The following is a 14,810-nucleotide window of genomic DNA, read 5'->3' on the forward strand; positions in this document are numbered from 1 at the left end:
GTTAATTTTTGTATTTTTAGTAGAGACGGGGTTTCACCATGTTGGTCAGGCTGGTCTCAAACTCTTGACCTCATGATCCACCTGCCTCAGCCTCCCAAAGTGCTGAGATTACAGGCATGAGCCACCGCGCCTGGCCTAATAATTCTTTTAAATACATTTGTTCCTTAAATTATGTGGAAAACAAGATGTAGAGTTACAAACTTAAGTCACAATAACACTAGCTTTTAGACTACTATTTTTGAAAATGTATTCTTTCTTTAAATCGTTTAGAAAACAAAACGTGGACGCCAGGTGCAGTGGCTCACACCAGTAATCCCAGCACTTTGGGAGGCCGAGGCAAGCAGATCACCTGACGTTAGGAGTTCAAGACCAGCCTGGACAACATGGTGAAACCCCATTTCTACTAAAAGTACAAAAATTAACCGGGCATGGTCACTGGCACCTGTAATCCCAGCTACTTGGGAGGCTGAGGCAGGATAATTGCTTGAACCTGGGAGGTGGATGTTGCAGTGAGCCAAGATTGCACCATTGCACTCCAGCCTAGGCGACAGAGGGAAACTCTGTCTCAAAAAAAGAAAGAAGAAAGAAAGAAAGAAAGGAAGAAAGAAGGAAAGAAAGAAAGAAAGAGAGAGAAAAAAACAAAACAAAAAGTGGAGATACAGACTGTTATTACAATAATACTGGCTTTTATAATTACCTATGTATTTATCTTTATTGAGATATCTAGTTCCTCAAATGGCTTGGAGTTACTGACTAGTGTCTTTTCATTTCACCCTGCAGGATTCCTTTGAGCATTTCTTCCAGGGCAGGTCTCGTGGTAACAAACTCTCTCAGCATTTTTTTTTTTTTTTTTGAGACAGAGTCTTGCTCTGTCACCCCGGCTGGAGTGCAGTGGCGCGATCTCAGCTCACTGCAACCTCGGTCTCTCAGTTCAAGCGATTCTCCTGCGTCAGCCTCCTGAGTAGCTGGGATTACAGCCTCCCGCCACCACACCAACCTAATTTTTGTGTTTTTAGTAGAGACGGGGTTTCACCATGTTGGTCAGGCTGGTCTCAAACTCCTGACCTCATGATCCGCCTGCCTCAGCCTCCCAAAGTGCTGAGATTACAAGCATGAGTCATCGCGCCCAGCCAGCTTTTTTTTTTTTTTGAGACAGAGTTTCGCTCAGTTGCCCAGGCTGGAGTGCAATGGTGCGATCTTGGCTCACCGCAACCTCAGCCTCCTGGGTTCAAGCAATTCTCCTGCCTCAGCCTCCCGAGTGGCTGGGATTACAAGCATGTGCCGCCACGCACGGCTAATTTTGTATTTTTAGTAGAGACGGAGTTTCTCCATGTTGATCAGGCTGGTCTCGAACTCCCGACCTCAGGTGATCCGCCCGCCTTGGCCTACCAAAGTGCTAGGATTACAGGCATGAGCCACTGTGCCCAGCCCAAACTCCCTCAGCTTTTGTTTATCTTGAATGTCTTAATATCTCCCTCATTTTTTTTTTTTTTGAGACGGAGTTTCACCCTGTCACACAGGCTGGAGTGCAGTGGCACAATCTCGGCTCACTGCAACCTCCACCTCCCAGGTTTAAGCAATTCTCCTTGCCACCATGCCCGGCTAATTTTTGTATTTTTAACAGAGACAGGATTTCACCATGTTGGTCAGGCTGGTCTCAAACTCCTGACCTCATGATTTGCCTGCCTCGGCCTCCCAAAGTGCTGGGATTACAGGCATGAGCCACCACACCTGGCCACTCTCTCATTTTTGAGGGATAGTTTTGCTGGATATAAGATATTTAGTTGACAGCTCCCCACTTCACTATATTAGCTTTTTGATCTCTATAGCTTCTGATGAGAAATCTGCTGATTTTCATCTTATTGAGGATGCCTTGCATGCTCTTCTCTCATGCTCTTTTCAAGGTTCTCTCCTTGGTTTTCACAACTTTGATTATAACGTGTCTCACTATGGGTCTCTGAGTTCATCTTACTTGGAGTTCATTGAACTTCTTGGATTTTTTATACTTATGTCTTTTATCAAATTTGGGAAGTTTTCAGCTATTATTTCTTCAAATATTCTCTCAGCACCCACCCCCCTTCTCCTTTGGAACTTTCACAATGTGTAGGTTGGGGCACATGATGGTTTCCCGCAGGTCTCTTAGGCTCTGTTCACTTTTCCTCAATCTTTTTTCTTTCTATTCCTCAGACTCAATACTTTCCATTGCCCTTTCTTCAAATTTGCTCATTCTTTTTTGTATTAGGCCATTCTTTGTGTTGCTATAAAGGACTACCTAAGACTGCATAATTCACAAAGAAAAGAGGTTTCATTGCCTCATGGTTCTGCAGGCTTTGTGGGAAGCATGGTGCTTGCATCTGCTTCTGGTGAGACCTCAGGAAGCTTACTTACAATCATGGTGGAAGGTGATGGAGAGCCAGCCCATCACACAGCAAGAGCAGGAGCAAGAGAGAGAGGAGGGAGGTGCCACACACTTTTCAACAACCAGATCCCACAAGAACTCACTCACTATTGCAAGGAGAGCACCAAGCCATTCATAAGGGATCTGTCCCCATGACCAAAACACCTCCCACCAGGGCCCACCTCCAACATTGGGATTACATTTAAATATGAGTTTTGGGGGGACAAACATCCAAATTATATCATTTATTCTGCCAATTTGTCATTTTAGTTATTATACTTTTTAGCTGCAAAATTTGTTCTTAGTTTCTTTTTCAGGTTTTCTATCTCTTTATTGATATTTCCATTTTGTTCATACATCATTTTATTGGCTTTTTCCATGTCTTCTTTTTTTTTTTTTTTTTTGAGACAGAGTCTTGCTCTGTCACCCAGGCTGGAGTGTAGTGGCGCAATCTTGGCTCACTGCAACCTCTGCCTCCTGGGTTCATGCCATTCTCCTGCCTCAGCCTCCCCAGTAGCTGGAACTACAGGTGCCTGCCACTGCGCCAGGCTAATTTTTTGTATTTTTAGTAGAGACTGGGTTTCACCATGTTAGCCAGGGTGGTCTTGATCTCCTGACCTAGTGATCCGCCTACCTCGGCCTCCCAAAGTGCTGGGATTACAGGCAACAGCCACCGCGCCCGGCCTTTTTTTTTTTTTAATCTCCTGGGCTGGAATGCAGTGGTGGAATCTTGGCTTATTGCAACCTCTGCCTCCTGGGTTGAAGTGATTATCTTCCCTTAGCCTCTGGAGTAGCTGGGATTACAGGCGTGCACCACAACGCCTGGCTAATTTTTGTATTTTTATTTTTATTTTTTTTTTTAAGAAAAATTTTATTAATGTGTTAATATTTCAGCAAAGTTATTGCAATGGGTTGAAAACACAAACACACTATCACAGGCTTTAAAGTGACAAACGAGTTTTACACAGTTGAAATATTACACATACTTATAGGATTTATTGAATGACCAACAGACCCATAAAAGAAATTAAATCTGAAAGACAAAATCCAGTATTAGCACCTACAATATCTCTGACCATTAAACTTTCAATGGTTTCCCTCTCCTAATGTATTTTTAAACTCTCTCCCGAATACAGTGCTCTCAAACCCCAAGGATGAACGAAAAGGCATAAAGAGCCCTGATCCTAGAAATGTACAGCCAAAAGCAGAGCTACAAATATGGACCCAGACTTGAGGTTTTACTTAGAAGTAACTTACTGTACTTGAGCCAGTCATAAGTTTTCTGTGCACTGAATACTGTGTATGAGAAAATTCTGTGAGTCATAAGGTTTGCATAGGGATAGTTAAAAATTAGTAATATACAGTATTATTCCTATTAAATTTTTTTCTCATAAGTTACATTTATAAGAAAACTATAATTAAAATATTTTTATAACTGCTTATTACATATCCAAGGACACAGCAGGAACATCTGTGTGTTTGATGGTTTGGCATCCACTTTATTGTGCTTACTGATTTTTGTGATGAACAAGCAACGCACATCACATTATCACAACATTCAAGGTAATGCAACAATGACATAAAATTCTCCAAAAAAATAACTGGAAATTGCATTAAATACTGCTTTAATGAGGAATAATTGCTACAATAAAACAAATAACATGATATATTATTTTTTCAATGAGCTTCAGTTTGAGGAACTGAATAGTAGAAACAGATCTTAATATTTGAGTCATGGTAAAACTGGTAAATCTTTGAAATCTTGGAGGTGCATTAGCAAAACCACGGCCACAGCTAACCCTCGCCAAAATCCTGGAGAAGAGCATTTTATTAATTTAGGGGAACAAGATGGAACACTGGCAAAGATACAACTTGTTGAGGTCTGAAGCTGGCCCAAGGAATGAAGAGAACCAATGGTACGTACTGGTGGCAGATAATAAGCTTTGCACTGGGCTAACCAGCTGCGTTTTATTAAATGGCCTACAATAAAAAAAAAAATGAAATGCTTCATGTGTTTTCTCAGAAACTAGTCAAAAGATTACAGAGTCCTACACAATTTGGAGACACAAAGTGGATACCAAGCGACTAGAGGTCATTCCAGGTGTGGAATTTTACAAAGTCCTTGGAGTAAATGGCACCGTGGCTCTGGCAGCAGATAGAAAGGAATGATGCTCTGGAGAGGAGGTAGGGACACTCTGCAGTTGGCCAATGGATACATGAGGGGCCCGGCTGGAAGTGGGATCTTTAATTCTATGGTTTATCTTCCATGGCTCATGCCTCTGCCTTCATAAATGGTAATTTCAATAACTCTCAGTCCTCACTCAATGGAGTCTGTCAGGAGGAGGCCTTGTGGAGCATAGATCTTCTCATTCTGCTCTTGAATGCATTTGAAGACTTTCTTCAGAACCTCTGGTAATGAGTTTCCATGCGTAGGAAGATGGTATATGCTGTTAAACAAGCCAAACAACCTTCAAGATATGATTGGCCACCAAGCTTCTCTGCTTCTCCATAAAGGTTATTTAGAGTTCGAACTATTTCTTCAAACTGCTGCCTATCAATCTGGTTCTCCAGCTCTGTGGGGAACTCAGTCTGGAACTGGCAGCGTGTGCCGCTGCTGTAGTCTCTGAATGAACACCTTTCTGGACTCTGGAGCCTGGTACAGCGTCATGGCAAGGACAGGACGGGTCGCACTCTGATTTTTGTATTTTTAGTAGAGACGTAGTTTCACCATATTGGCCAGGCTGATCTCAATCTCCTGACCTCAGGTGATCCGTTCACCTCAGCCTCCCAAAGTGCTGGGATTACAGGCATGAGCCACTGCGCCCTGCCCTCCTATGAGTCTTTAATGCCAAGGATGCTTTGTCAAGATAAAGCCTCACACCCATTTCAGTGTCAACTGTCAGGGACTCAGCTGCAGACACTTTTGACTCATCTGCTTTTTGTTTATTTGTTTTTGATTTTTTGCTTTTTGCAAGCCTTTATGCTGCCTTCTTGTCTTTTTTTGTTTGTTTGTTTGTTTTTTAGACCAAGTCTCGCTCTGTCCCCAGGCTGGAGTGCAGTGGCATGATGTCGGTTCACTGCAACCTCCACCTCTTGGGTTCAAGCGATTCTCTTGCCTCAGCCTCCCAAGTAGCTGGGGCTACAGGTGTAAGCCACCGTGCCCACAGGCGTGAGCCACCGTGCCCGGCTTGCCTTCCTGTCTTTCTCCTCTTCCTGAGTCTCTTCCCCATCCCTACAGCATGGCCTCCACAAATGTCAAGCTTGCAAGCTTGCTGTTTGTTGCAAACAAACCTGGACGGACAATCTCTCTTCTGTCTTCTGGGCAGCCAGACTGACTGTCCTCTTCTACTACCTGGGTGCCTGTGCACATGTCCTCTAACCCCTAACCCTAACCCTTTGCAGCTTCCGTTTCTTTCTTTTTTTTTTTTTTGAGATGGAGTTTCACTCTTGTTGCCCAGGCTAGAGTGCAATGGCGCGATTTCGGCTCACCACAACCTCTGCCTCCCGATTCAAGCGATTCTCCTGCCTCAGCCTCCCGAGTAGCTGGGATTACAGGCATGCACCACCATGCCCACCTAATTTTGTATTTTTAGTAGAGATGGGCTTTCTCTATGTTGGTCAGGCTGGTCTCAAACTCCCGACCTCAGGTGATCTGCCTGCCTCGGCCTCCCAAAGTGTTGAGATTACAGGCGTGAGCCACAAAGCCCACCCAGCTTCTGTTTCTTTATCTATGAACAGTACTGTGGTGAAGATGCAATGAGATGAATTTTAGCTCAGAGCCTGCCACCTGGTGACTTACCCATGTTAGGTATTGTGGTTACAGCTGTGCTGTCAAACCACTTCTCCAACTCTCTTTCTAGCCTCAGTTCATTTGTCAAAGGGTTTGGCCCCAGTATTTTGCTGGATATTCAGAAGCACGACCTCACGTCTGCAGAATGCCACTGACTTTCACACGAGGCCTCCCAGGAAGGGATGCCAGGCCTCAGACACTAGCTGTTGGATCTCGGGACTTGCCACTCCACTTTGGCATTTTTCAGGACCACACGGTATGCAGTTGATCTAACAGTCTTTCCTGTCCTCCCAGTGGTCAGCTGCAGCCCAGTTCTAGGGCTTCTGTGGGGGAAGACAGGAGAGGGCTGGGAGTCAGGGCACACAAATGTGTCAGATGAGGCTTTGCTTGCAAGGAGCGCACCACTTGGGTGGTGGAGAAGGCCCAGAAGGCACTACAGTGCTCCCAAATCAGGAAAAGATTGCTAAATGCCCGTATACTCAGGATCACATGGGAGCCCAGAGTTGGAAGCCTGGATCAGCTGGGAGTCTACCTGACATTGATGATGTTTGGCTAGAATACTGATGGACGAGGCCAGGCGCGGTGGCTCACGCCTGTAATCCCAGCACTTTGGGAGGCCAAGGTGGGTGGATCACGAGGTCAGGAGATTGAGATCATCCTGGCTAACACGATGAAATCCTGTCTCTACCGAAAATACAAAAAATTAGCCGGGCATGGTGGTGGGCGCCTGTAGTCCCAGCTACTCGGGAGGCTGAGGCAGGAGAACGGCATGAACCCGGGAGATGGAGCTTACAGTGAGCCAAGATTGTGCCACTGCACTCCAGCCTGGGGGACAGAGTGAGACTCCGTCTCAAAAAAAAAACAAAACAAAACAAAACAAAAAAACGAATGGGAGGTAGCAAGACCAACACTGAGGGAAGGGCATCCCAGGCACAGGGAAGAGCATTTAGGAAGGCTTGAAACAGTTGGGTGCATTCTGGGAACTCCAAGTAATTCCACTCTTGAGTGAGCGAGGGCCTAAACACCTTCAAATCATAAAATATTCCAGCCATTGGTCTTTTCTTCTCCCTCCATTCCATCCTCAATACTATAGCTAGATTTATCTTTCTTCCTTCCTTTTTTTTTTTTTTTTTCTAAGATGGGGTTTCAGCCGGGCGCAGCGGCTCACCCCTGTAATCCCGGCACTTTGGGAGGTTGAGGCAGGCGGATCACCTGAGGTCAGGAGTTCAAGACCAGCCTGACCAACATGGAAAAACCCCGTCTCCATTAAAAATACAAAATTAGCCAGGCGTAGTGGTGCATGCCTGTAACCCCAGCTACTTGGAAGGCTGAGGCAGGAGAATCACTTGAACCTGGGAGGCAGGGGTTGCAGTGAGCTGGGATCGTGCCATTGCACTCTAGCCTGAGCAATAAGAGCGAAACTCCATCTCAATAAATAAATAAATAAATAAATAAAAATAAAATAAAATAAATTTGGCTCCCCTGATTTTAAAATCGATTGGGGTTTCCTATGACCTATAGGACCAAGAACAAACTCCCTCTCTTGACATTGAAAACTCTTCACAGCCTTCCCCCAAACTCCTTCTGCCTCTCCTCCCTACCTTTTGTTATAGTTATAGCCACTTGGATGATTTCCTGTTCTTAAAGCAGGCCAGTCACATTTTTTTGTCCAGACTTCTCCCTCTGCCTGGAATGTTCTTCTCCCCTTCTTCCCTGGGCAAATTCCTCCCGTCTTCCAAGACCCAATGCAGAAGACAGGTTCACTAGAAGCCCCTTTGGGGTACTCCCAGTGCCTAGAATCCAGCCTGCCATTTTGGTTGAATAATTAATTAATCAGATCAAAGACATCTTCCCTGAGTACCCAATATAGCCCCCCACCCCCACCCCCGTGCTCCCTGCACACCTCCTCCATGCTATGTTGGAACTTCTTGAAGTCAGGCTTCATTTCTTTTGTTTTGTTTCTTTCTTTGTTTTCTCTTTTCTTTTTTTCTTTTTCTTTTTTTTTTTGAGACAGAGTCTCACTCTGTCGCCCAGGCTGGAGTGCAGTGGTGCTATCTCAGCTCACTACAACCTCCACCTCCCTGGTTCAAGTGATTCTCCTGCCTCAGCCTTCCCAGTATATGGGACTACAGGTGCCCACCACCATCCCCGGCTAATAGAGACAAGGTTTCACCGTGTTAGCCAGGCTGGTCTCGAATTCCTGACCTCAGGTGATCCGCCCACCTCAGCCTCTCAAAGTGCTGAGATTAAAAGCGTAAGCCATTGTGACCTGCTGCGTTTCTTTTTTCTTTTCTTTTTTTTTCTTTTTTTTTTTTTGAGATGGAATGTTGCTCTGTCACCCAGGCTGGAGTGCAATGGCATGATCTCAGCTCACTGCAATCTCCACCTCCCGGGTTCAAGCGACTCTCCTGCCTCAGCCTCCTGAGTCACTGGGATTGCAGGAGCCCGCCACCGTGCCCCGCTAATTTTTGTATTTTTAGTAGAGACGGGGTTCCACCATCTTGGCCAGGCTGGTCTCAAACTCCTGACCTCGTGGTCCACTCGCCTCGGCCTCCCAAAGTGCTGGGATTACAGGGGTAAACCACTGCGCCCGGCCTCCGGCTGCGTTTCTTTTCCATTTTACAGGAGTCAGGCTGCAGTGCAGTGGCACAATAGCTTACTGCAGCTTCGAACTCCTGGGCTCAGGTGCTCCTCCCGCCTCAGCCTCCTGAGTAGCTAGGACTGCAGGCTTGCACCACCACGCCCTGCTATTTTCTTTTTTTTAATTAATTTTTTTGTAGAGACGGGATCTTGTTATATTGCCCAGGCTGGTCTCCAACTCTTAGCCTCAAGCGATCCTCCCACCTCGGCCTTCCAAAGTGCTGAGATTACAGCTGTGAGCCACCACGCCTGGCACAGGCTTTCTGATGCTCCTTCCTTTTTCCTTGATGCCTTTCTCTGTACCTGGCACGTAGAGGTGCCTTGTACGTGTTTGTTGAATGAATGAATGAATGAATGAATGAATGAATGAATGAATGAATGAGCGAACATGCCATTTCACCTTGTGTATCTTGTGAACCCGCCAGGCCCGGGCCTGATGTCATAGCCTCTACCCCTGGCCCGAGTCTCCGGTCCCCTGCGTGTCTGCTGACCACAGCGTGAACGCCAGGGCACTACCCTCCCCAACCCCAACCCAGGCCGCTTCCCCGTCGGGGTCCCCCCAACCCTTTCCCCGCCCGCTCCCCCGCCCCGGGGCCGCTTAGCCTCCAGCTCAGCCGGAGGTGTCCCCGCCCACGGCCAGGATTGGAGGATGGAGGCACAGCCCACCCCGCCGGGCGGCCTCCTATTGGCGCGGCCGCCGCCAGGGGTGGGGACAGGATCGGGCGGCTGCTGATGCCATCCCGGCCAGAAAAGCCCTGGTCAGTGGCGGGCGCGACACTATCCGTGCGGCCAGGCGGAGGTGAGTGCGCGACGGCCGGATGGGCGGGACGGGCGTGGAGGACGCCGAGAACTGTGGCGCATGCTCACGTCCACGTCCCCAAGGGCTGCGCTCGGTCAAGGGCAGTGCCCAGAGCTCGGAGCCAGCCCGGCCCGGGGTACCCTGCTAGCCAAGGAGGTCGTCAGTCCCGTCTTGTCTTCCAGGCCCGGAGGACTGAAGCTTCCGGACGACGAGGAACCACCCAACATGGCCTCGGAGGTGAGTGGGACCTCGGGGACTTCGGTCCTCCCAGCCTCCAAACGAGAGAGTGGGGGCGCCAGACCTGCCTCGGGCCACCCTGCTGGGAATCGCCCTCCAGGAAGTAATTTTGAAAATTACCCAGGAAGCCTGCACTCCCAACCCTCCCGGGCGCATCTTCTGGAGCTCAGCAGTCACCTTTACCGGGACTCACCAGTGTCCCCAGGCAGCCCTTGTGGCAAACCCACCAACCCACACTACGAGGGGTAGAGTGGCTCTGTCCTCACCTCACAGTGATGCCTGCGTGGCCAGGAAAAGTGCTCCCAAACCTTCAGCCTTCCACCTTTTCCTTCCTTCTTCCCACGTGTCCTCCTGTGAGGTCCCACCCCACACCTCATCCCTTCTGCTAGAGCAATTGTCCCTGTTTGTAGAATAAGGCTCAGCCCCTAAGTGTTCTTGTCCTTGACTGTGGCATGTGGAAAGAGCCACGAAAAAGGGGACCTCGCCTTGTGGCTCCAGCAACCCTGGTGCCTGGTCCCTTCCTGTTTCACTGGACCCTGCTCCTTAGGGTCAAGGGCTCCTGGCTTCTCTTCCTGACCACTGAGATGCTGGATTCCCAGGCAGAGGTTTCCTTCCTTGGGCCACAGTTGATTTATCTGGCAATGGGCGTAATAATAGCTGTCGGCCTCACTCTGTAAGGCACTAGATTATGAGGCCATTGCTTTGGACCCTTCAGGTGAAAGGGGCTGTTCACCTGATGCTTGATGTAGGGAACTCCGGGAAGCAGGAGGTCTGGGTTCCAGGCCCTTCTGGCCTTCATTAGCTAGCAATTCGCTTCCTCTTTCTCAGTGCCCTGCAAGCTCAGTGCCCTGCAAGCTTCTGGGTCATGGCAGGGGGGTAGGGCCTGGACTTTGGAGCCAAACAGGCTTGGTTTCTATACCAGTCGCTTGAGCCCTTTAAACCTCTTTCCTCATTTGTGAAATAGGGGTAATATTGCCCACTTCATAAAAGGCCGTAATAACCTATGTCAAATCCCTAGCACGGGGCTGAGCAACAGTAGGTGCTCAATAAATGGTGGCTAACCACAACAATACTGATATTTCTACTTTGGGAGGCCGAGGCGGGAGGATTGCTGAAGCCCAGGAATTCCAGACCAGCCTGGGCAATGTAGTGAGGCCTTGTCTCTATAAAAAGATTTTGAAAATTACCCAGGTGTGGCGGCGTACACCTGTAGTCTCACAGGAGGCAGAGGCATGAGGATTGCTTGAGCCCAGGAGTTTGAGACTGCAGTGAGCATGATCTCACCACTGCACCCCAGCCCAGGCAACAGAGTGAGATCCAGTTCCAAAAAAATGAAAATAAAAAAACCTGCCAGGCATGGTGGCTCACACCTGTAATCCCAGCACTTTGGGAGGCCGAGGCGGGTGGATCACCTGAGGTCAGGAGTTGAGACCAGCCTGGCCAACGTGGTGAAACCCCGTCTCTACTAAAAATGCAAAAATTAGCTGGGTGTGGTAGTGGGTGCCTGTAGTCCCAGCTATTCGGGAGGCTGAGGCAGGAGAATCACTTGAACTCGGGAGGCGGAGGTTGCAGTGAGCTGAGATCACACCACTGCACTCCAGCCTGGGTGACAAAGCAAGACTCCACCTCAAAAAAAGAAAAAAACCCCACAAATCCCAAAACCAAAACTGGTATTTCCCATGTACATTTGACCTTGACTGTTGCTCATTCAACCCAGCCCAACTCAGTGCCCCATCCCCTGGCCCTGAAGAGATCATTCTGGCCCAGATGTGTCCTGGCTTGGAGTATCACCTTCTGCTACCACACTGGGCGTCCACTCTCCCCAGTGCCCAAGGGGAGGCACCTCACTCTGATGTCCCTGTGGGGTCCTATTATGCCTGCCAGTAAAGATAGGAGATTGGTTCTAGAGCAGAGTGGTCTGGCTTCCAAAAAGCCCACTGTTCCAGGTGACCTCAGCTTGCCCCAGGCCTTCCTGTAGGTTGGCACTAATTGGTTTGGCTGCAGCTCCACTTATTAAGTAGTTGTTTTTATTACTAACAACCTAGGCAGGGTGGCCCAGGAGCCCACTGGGGAAGGCAGTGCCAGGCTCCTGGCTGAGGGGCAGGCTGGCCCCAGTTCTGACTGGCTGGCTTCAGTGATCAGGACCAGGGCCCCATGTGGTGCTTTGCTGGAGATCTAGGCTTGGTGGGGCAGCTGTGGGTTAAGGGGCAGGACCAGCTGAAAGATGGGGTGGGGGCGGAGACTGCCTCTGCAGGGCAGAGTCCTTTGGCAGCTGGGGCTGTTGGGCATGGAGGGGTCAGCTCACAGCTCAGGGCCAGAGCACTGTAGAGGTCTCTGGGGTGCATACAGGAACCAGGAGTGGAGCTGAAGCATGTCCTATCCCCCGACAGCCCTCCCTTAGTAACTGCTGGCATTTCTCGAGTCCTTCCTGAGTACCAGGCACCGTGTTGTGTATGCAATTTGCAAATATTATCTGATTAAATGCTCACAACAAGGCTATCAGGCTATTATTATCCTTATCTTATTATTATTATTTTTAAGAAGGAGTCTTGCTCTGTCGCCCAAGCTGGAGTGCAATGGCGCCATCTCTGCTCACCGCAACCTCTACCTACAGGATTCAAGTGATTCTCCTGCTTCAGACTTCCAAGTGGCTGGGACTACAGCTGCCTGCCACCGTGCCTGGCTAATGTTTGTATTTTTAGTACAGGTGAGGTTTCACCATGTTGGCCAGGCTGATCTCGAACTCCTGACCTCAAGTGATCCACCTGCCTGGGCCTCCCAACCCTGAGGTTTTTGTTTTTGTTTTTGTTTTTGTTTTGAGACAGAGTCTTGCCCTGTCGCCCAGGCTGGAGTGCAGTGGCACGATCTCAGCTCACTGCAAGCTCCACCTCCCGGGTTCATGCTGTTCTCCTGCCTCAGCCTCCCAAGTAGCTGGGACTACAGGCGCCCGCCACCACCATGCCCGGCTAACTTTTTTTTTGTATTTTTAGTAGAGATGGGGTTTCACCGTGTTAGCCAGGATGGTCTCTATCTCCTGACCTCGTGATCCGCCCACCTTGGCCTCCCAAAGTGCTGGGATTACAGGTGTGAGCCACCACACCCGGCCCCTGAGGTTTAATAATAGGTGCCAGGCCAGGTGGTTAATAGAAGTCTGGGGCATTGCAGGGGGACAGAGGAGGATATATATATCCACATTGGCCATTGTAGACTCCCTTCCACAAAAAGGACGTCAGTGAAGTGAAGTGACATGCCCACCTCTGCGCCACCCTCCTCCCAGTCCTGGGCACTAGGGCTGCTCCCCAGGTGTTCTGTACCCCCTCCCCGCTCTGTCCCATGCCCTGGCCTCTGCCATCTTTCAAAACATAGATGTGGCCGGTGCCTACGCTCATGCCTGTAATCCCAGCACTTTGGGAAGCTGAGGCTGGAGGACGGCTTGAGCCCAGGAGTTCAAGACCAGCCTGGGCAGCATAGCGAGACCCTGTCTCTACCAAATTTTTTATTTTTATTTATTTATTTATTTATTTCGAGACAGAGTCTTGCTCTGTCACCTAGGCTGGAGTGCAGTGGCGTGATCTTGACTCACTGCAACCTCCACCTCCTGGGTTCAAGCGATTCTCCTGCCTCAGCCTCCTAAGTAGCTGGGACTACAGGAGCACACCACCATGCCCGGCTAATTTTTGTATTTTTAGTAGAGACTGGGTTTCACCATGTTGACCAGGATGGTCTCTATCTCCTGACCTCGTGATCCACCCACTTCAGCCTCCCAAAATGCTGGGATTACAGGCGTGAGCCACCACTCCTGGTCCTATAAAATTTTTTAAAAAATGTCTGGGTGTGGTGGCGCATGCTTGTAGTCTCAACTATTGGGGAGGCTGAGGCGAGACGATTGGTTGAGCCCAGGAGTTTGAGGCTGCAGTGAGCTATGATGGTGCCACTGCACTCCAACCTGGGTAACAAAGTGAGACCCTGTGTCTAAAAAAGAATTTAAAGGCCGGGTGCAGTGGTTCACGCCTGTAATCCTAGGACTTTGGGAGGCCGAGGTGGGAAGATCAAAGGTCAGGAGATCAAGACCATCCTGGCTAACACGGTGAAACCCCGTCTCTACTGAAAAAAAGAAAAATACAAAAAATTAGCCGGGCATGGTGGCGGGCACTTGTAGCCCCAGCTACTCAGGAGGCTGAGGCAGGAGAATGGCGTGAACCTGGGAGGTGGTGCTTGCAGTGAGCCAAGATCCCGCCACTGCACTCCAGCCTGGGTGACAAAGACAGACCCCATCTCAAAAAAAAAAAAAAGAATTAAAAAAGATTTTTTTTAACGAACAAAACAGGCTGGGCAAGGTGGCTCATGCCTGTAATCCCAAGCACTTCAGGATGCCAAGGTCAGGGGATCACCTGAGATCAGGAGTTCGAGACCAGGCTGACCAACATGGTGAAACCCCGTCTCTACTAAAAATATAAAACTCGGCCGGGCGCAGTGGCTCACACTTGTAATCCCAGCACTTTGGGAGGCCGAGGCGGGCGGATCACGAGGTCAAGAGATCGAGACCACGGTGAAACCCTGTCTCTACTAAAAACACAAAAAATTAGCCAGGCGTGGTGGCGGGCGCCTGTAGTCCCAGCTACTCGGAGAGGCTGAGGCAGGAGAATGGCGTGAACCCGGGAGGCGGAGCTTGCAGTAAGCCGTGATCGCGCCACTGCACTCCAGCCTGGGTGACAGAGCGAGACTCTGTCTCAAAAAATAAATAAATAAATAAATAAATAAATAAATAAATAAATAAATAAATAAAATAAAACTCAGCCAGGTGTGGTGGCACACAACTAAAATTCCAGCTACTCAGGAGGCTGAGGCAGGAAAATTGGCTTGAAGCCAGGAGGTGGAGGTTGCAGTGAGCTGAGATCATGCCACTGCACTCCAGCTTAAGCAACAGAGTGAGACTCTATCTCAAA

The 14,810-nt window shown here is 49.0% G+C and overlaps 1 protein-coding gene and 1 pseudogene across 4 annotated transcripts in view; one reads left to right on the forward strand and one right to left on the reverse strand.

Moving 5' to 3' along the window:
• Positions 1–4,525: 4,525 nt before the first annotated feature.
• Positions 4,526–5,072, reverse strand: LOC116811834 (golgin subfamily A member 7-like; annotated as a pseudogene).
• A 4,495-nt stretch (positions 5,073–9,567) lies between these two features.
• The window catches only part of ASL (argininosuccinate lyase), a 35,104-nt gene continuing 29,861 nt past the window's right edge, over positions 9,568–14,810 (forward strand). For 2 of the 4 annotated variants that reach the window (XM_032757244.2, XM_032757248.2), the window contains exon 1: positions 9,590–9,864. In XM_032757244.2, coding sequence (XP_032613135.1) covers positions 9,688–9,864 — 177 coding nt within the window. In that variant the 5' untranslated portion in view covers positions 9,590–9,687. Of the gene's footprint in view, positions 9,865–14,810 lie in introns of all 4 variants that reach the window. The other 2 variants (XM_032757254.2, XM_058444252.1) reach the window with 2 other exon arrangements.

This window comes from Hylobates moloch, unplaced genomic scaffold (assembly GCF_009828535.3).
Source record: "Hylobates moloch isolate HMO894 unplaced genomic scaffold, HMol_V3 SCAFFOLD_1, whole genome shotgun sequence".
NCBI lineage: Eukaryota > Metazoa > Chordata > Mammalia > Primates > Hylobatidae > Hylobates > Hylobates moloch.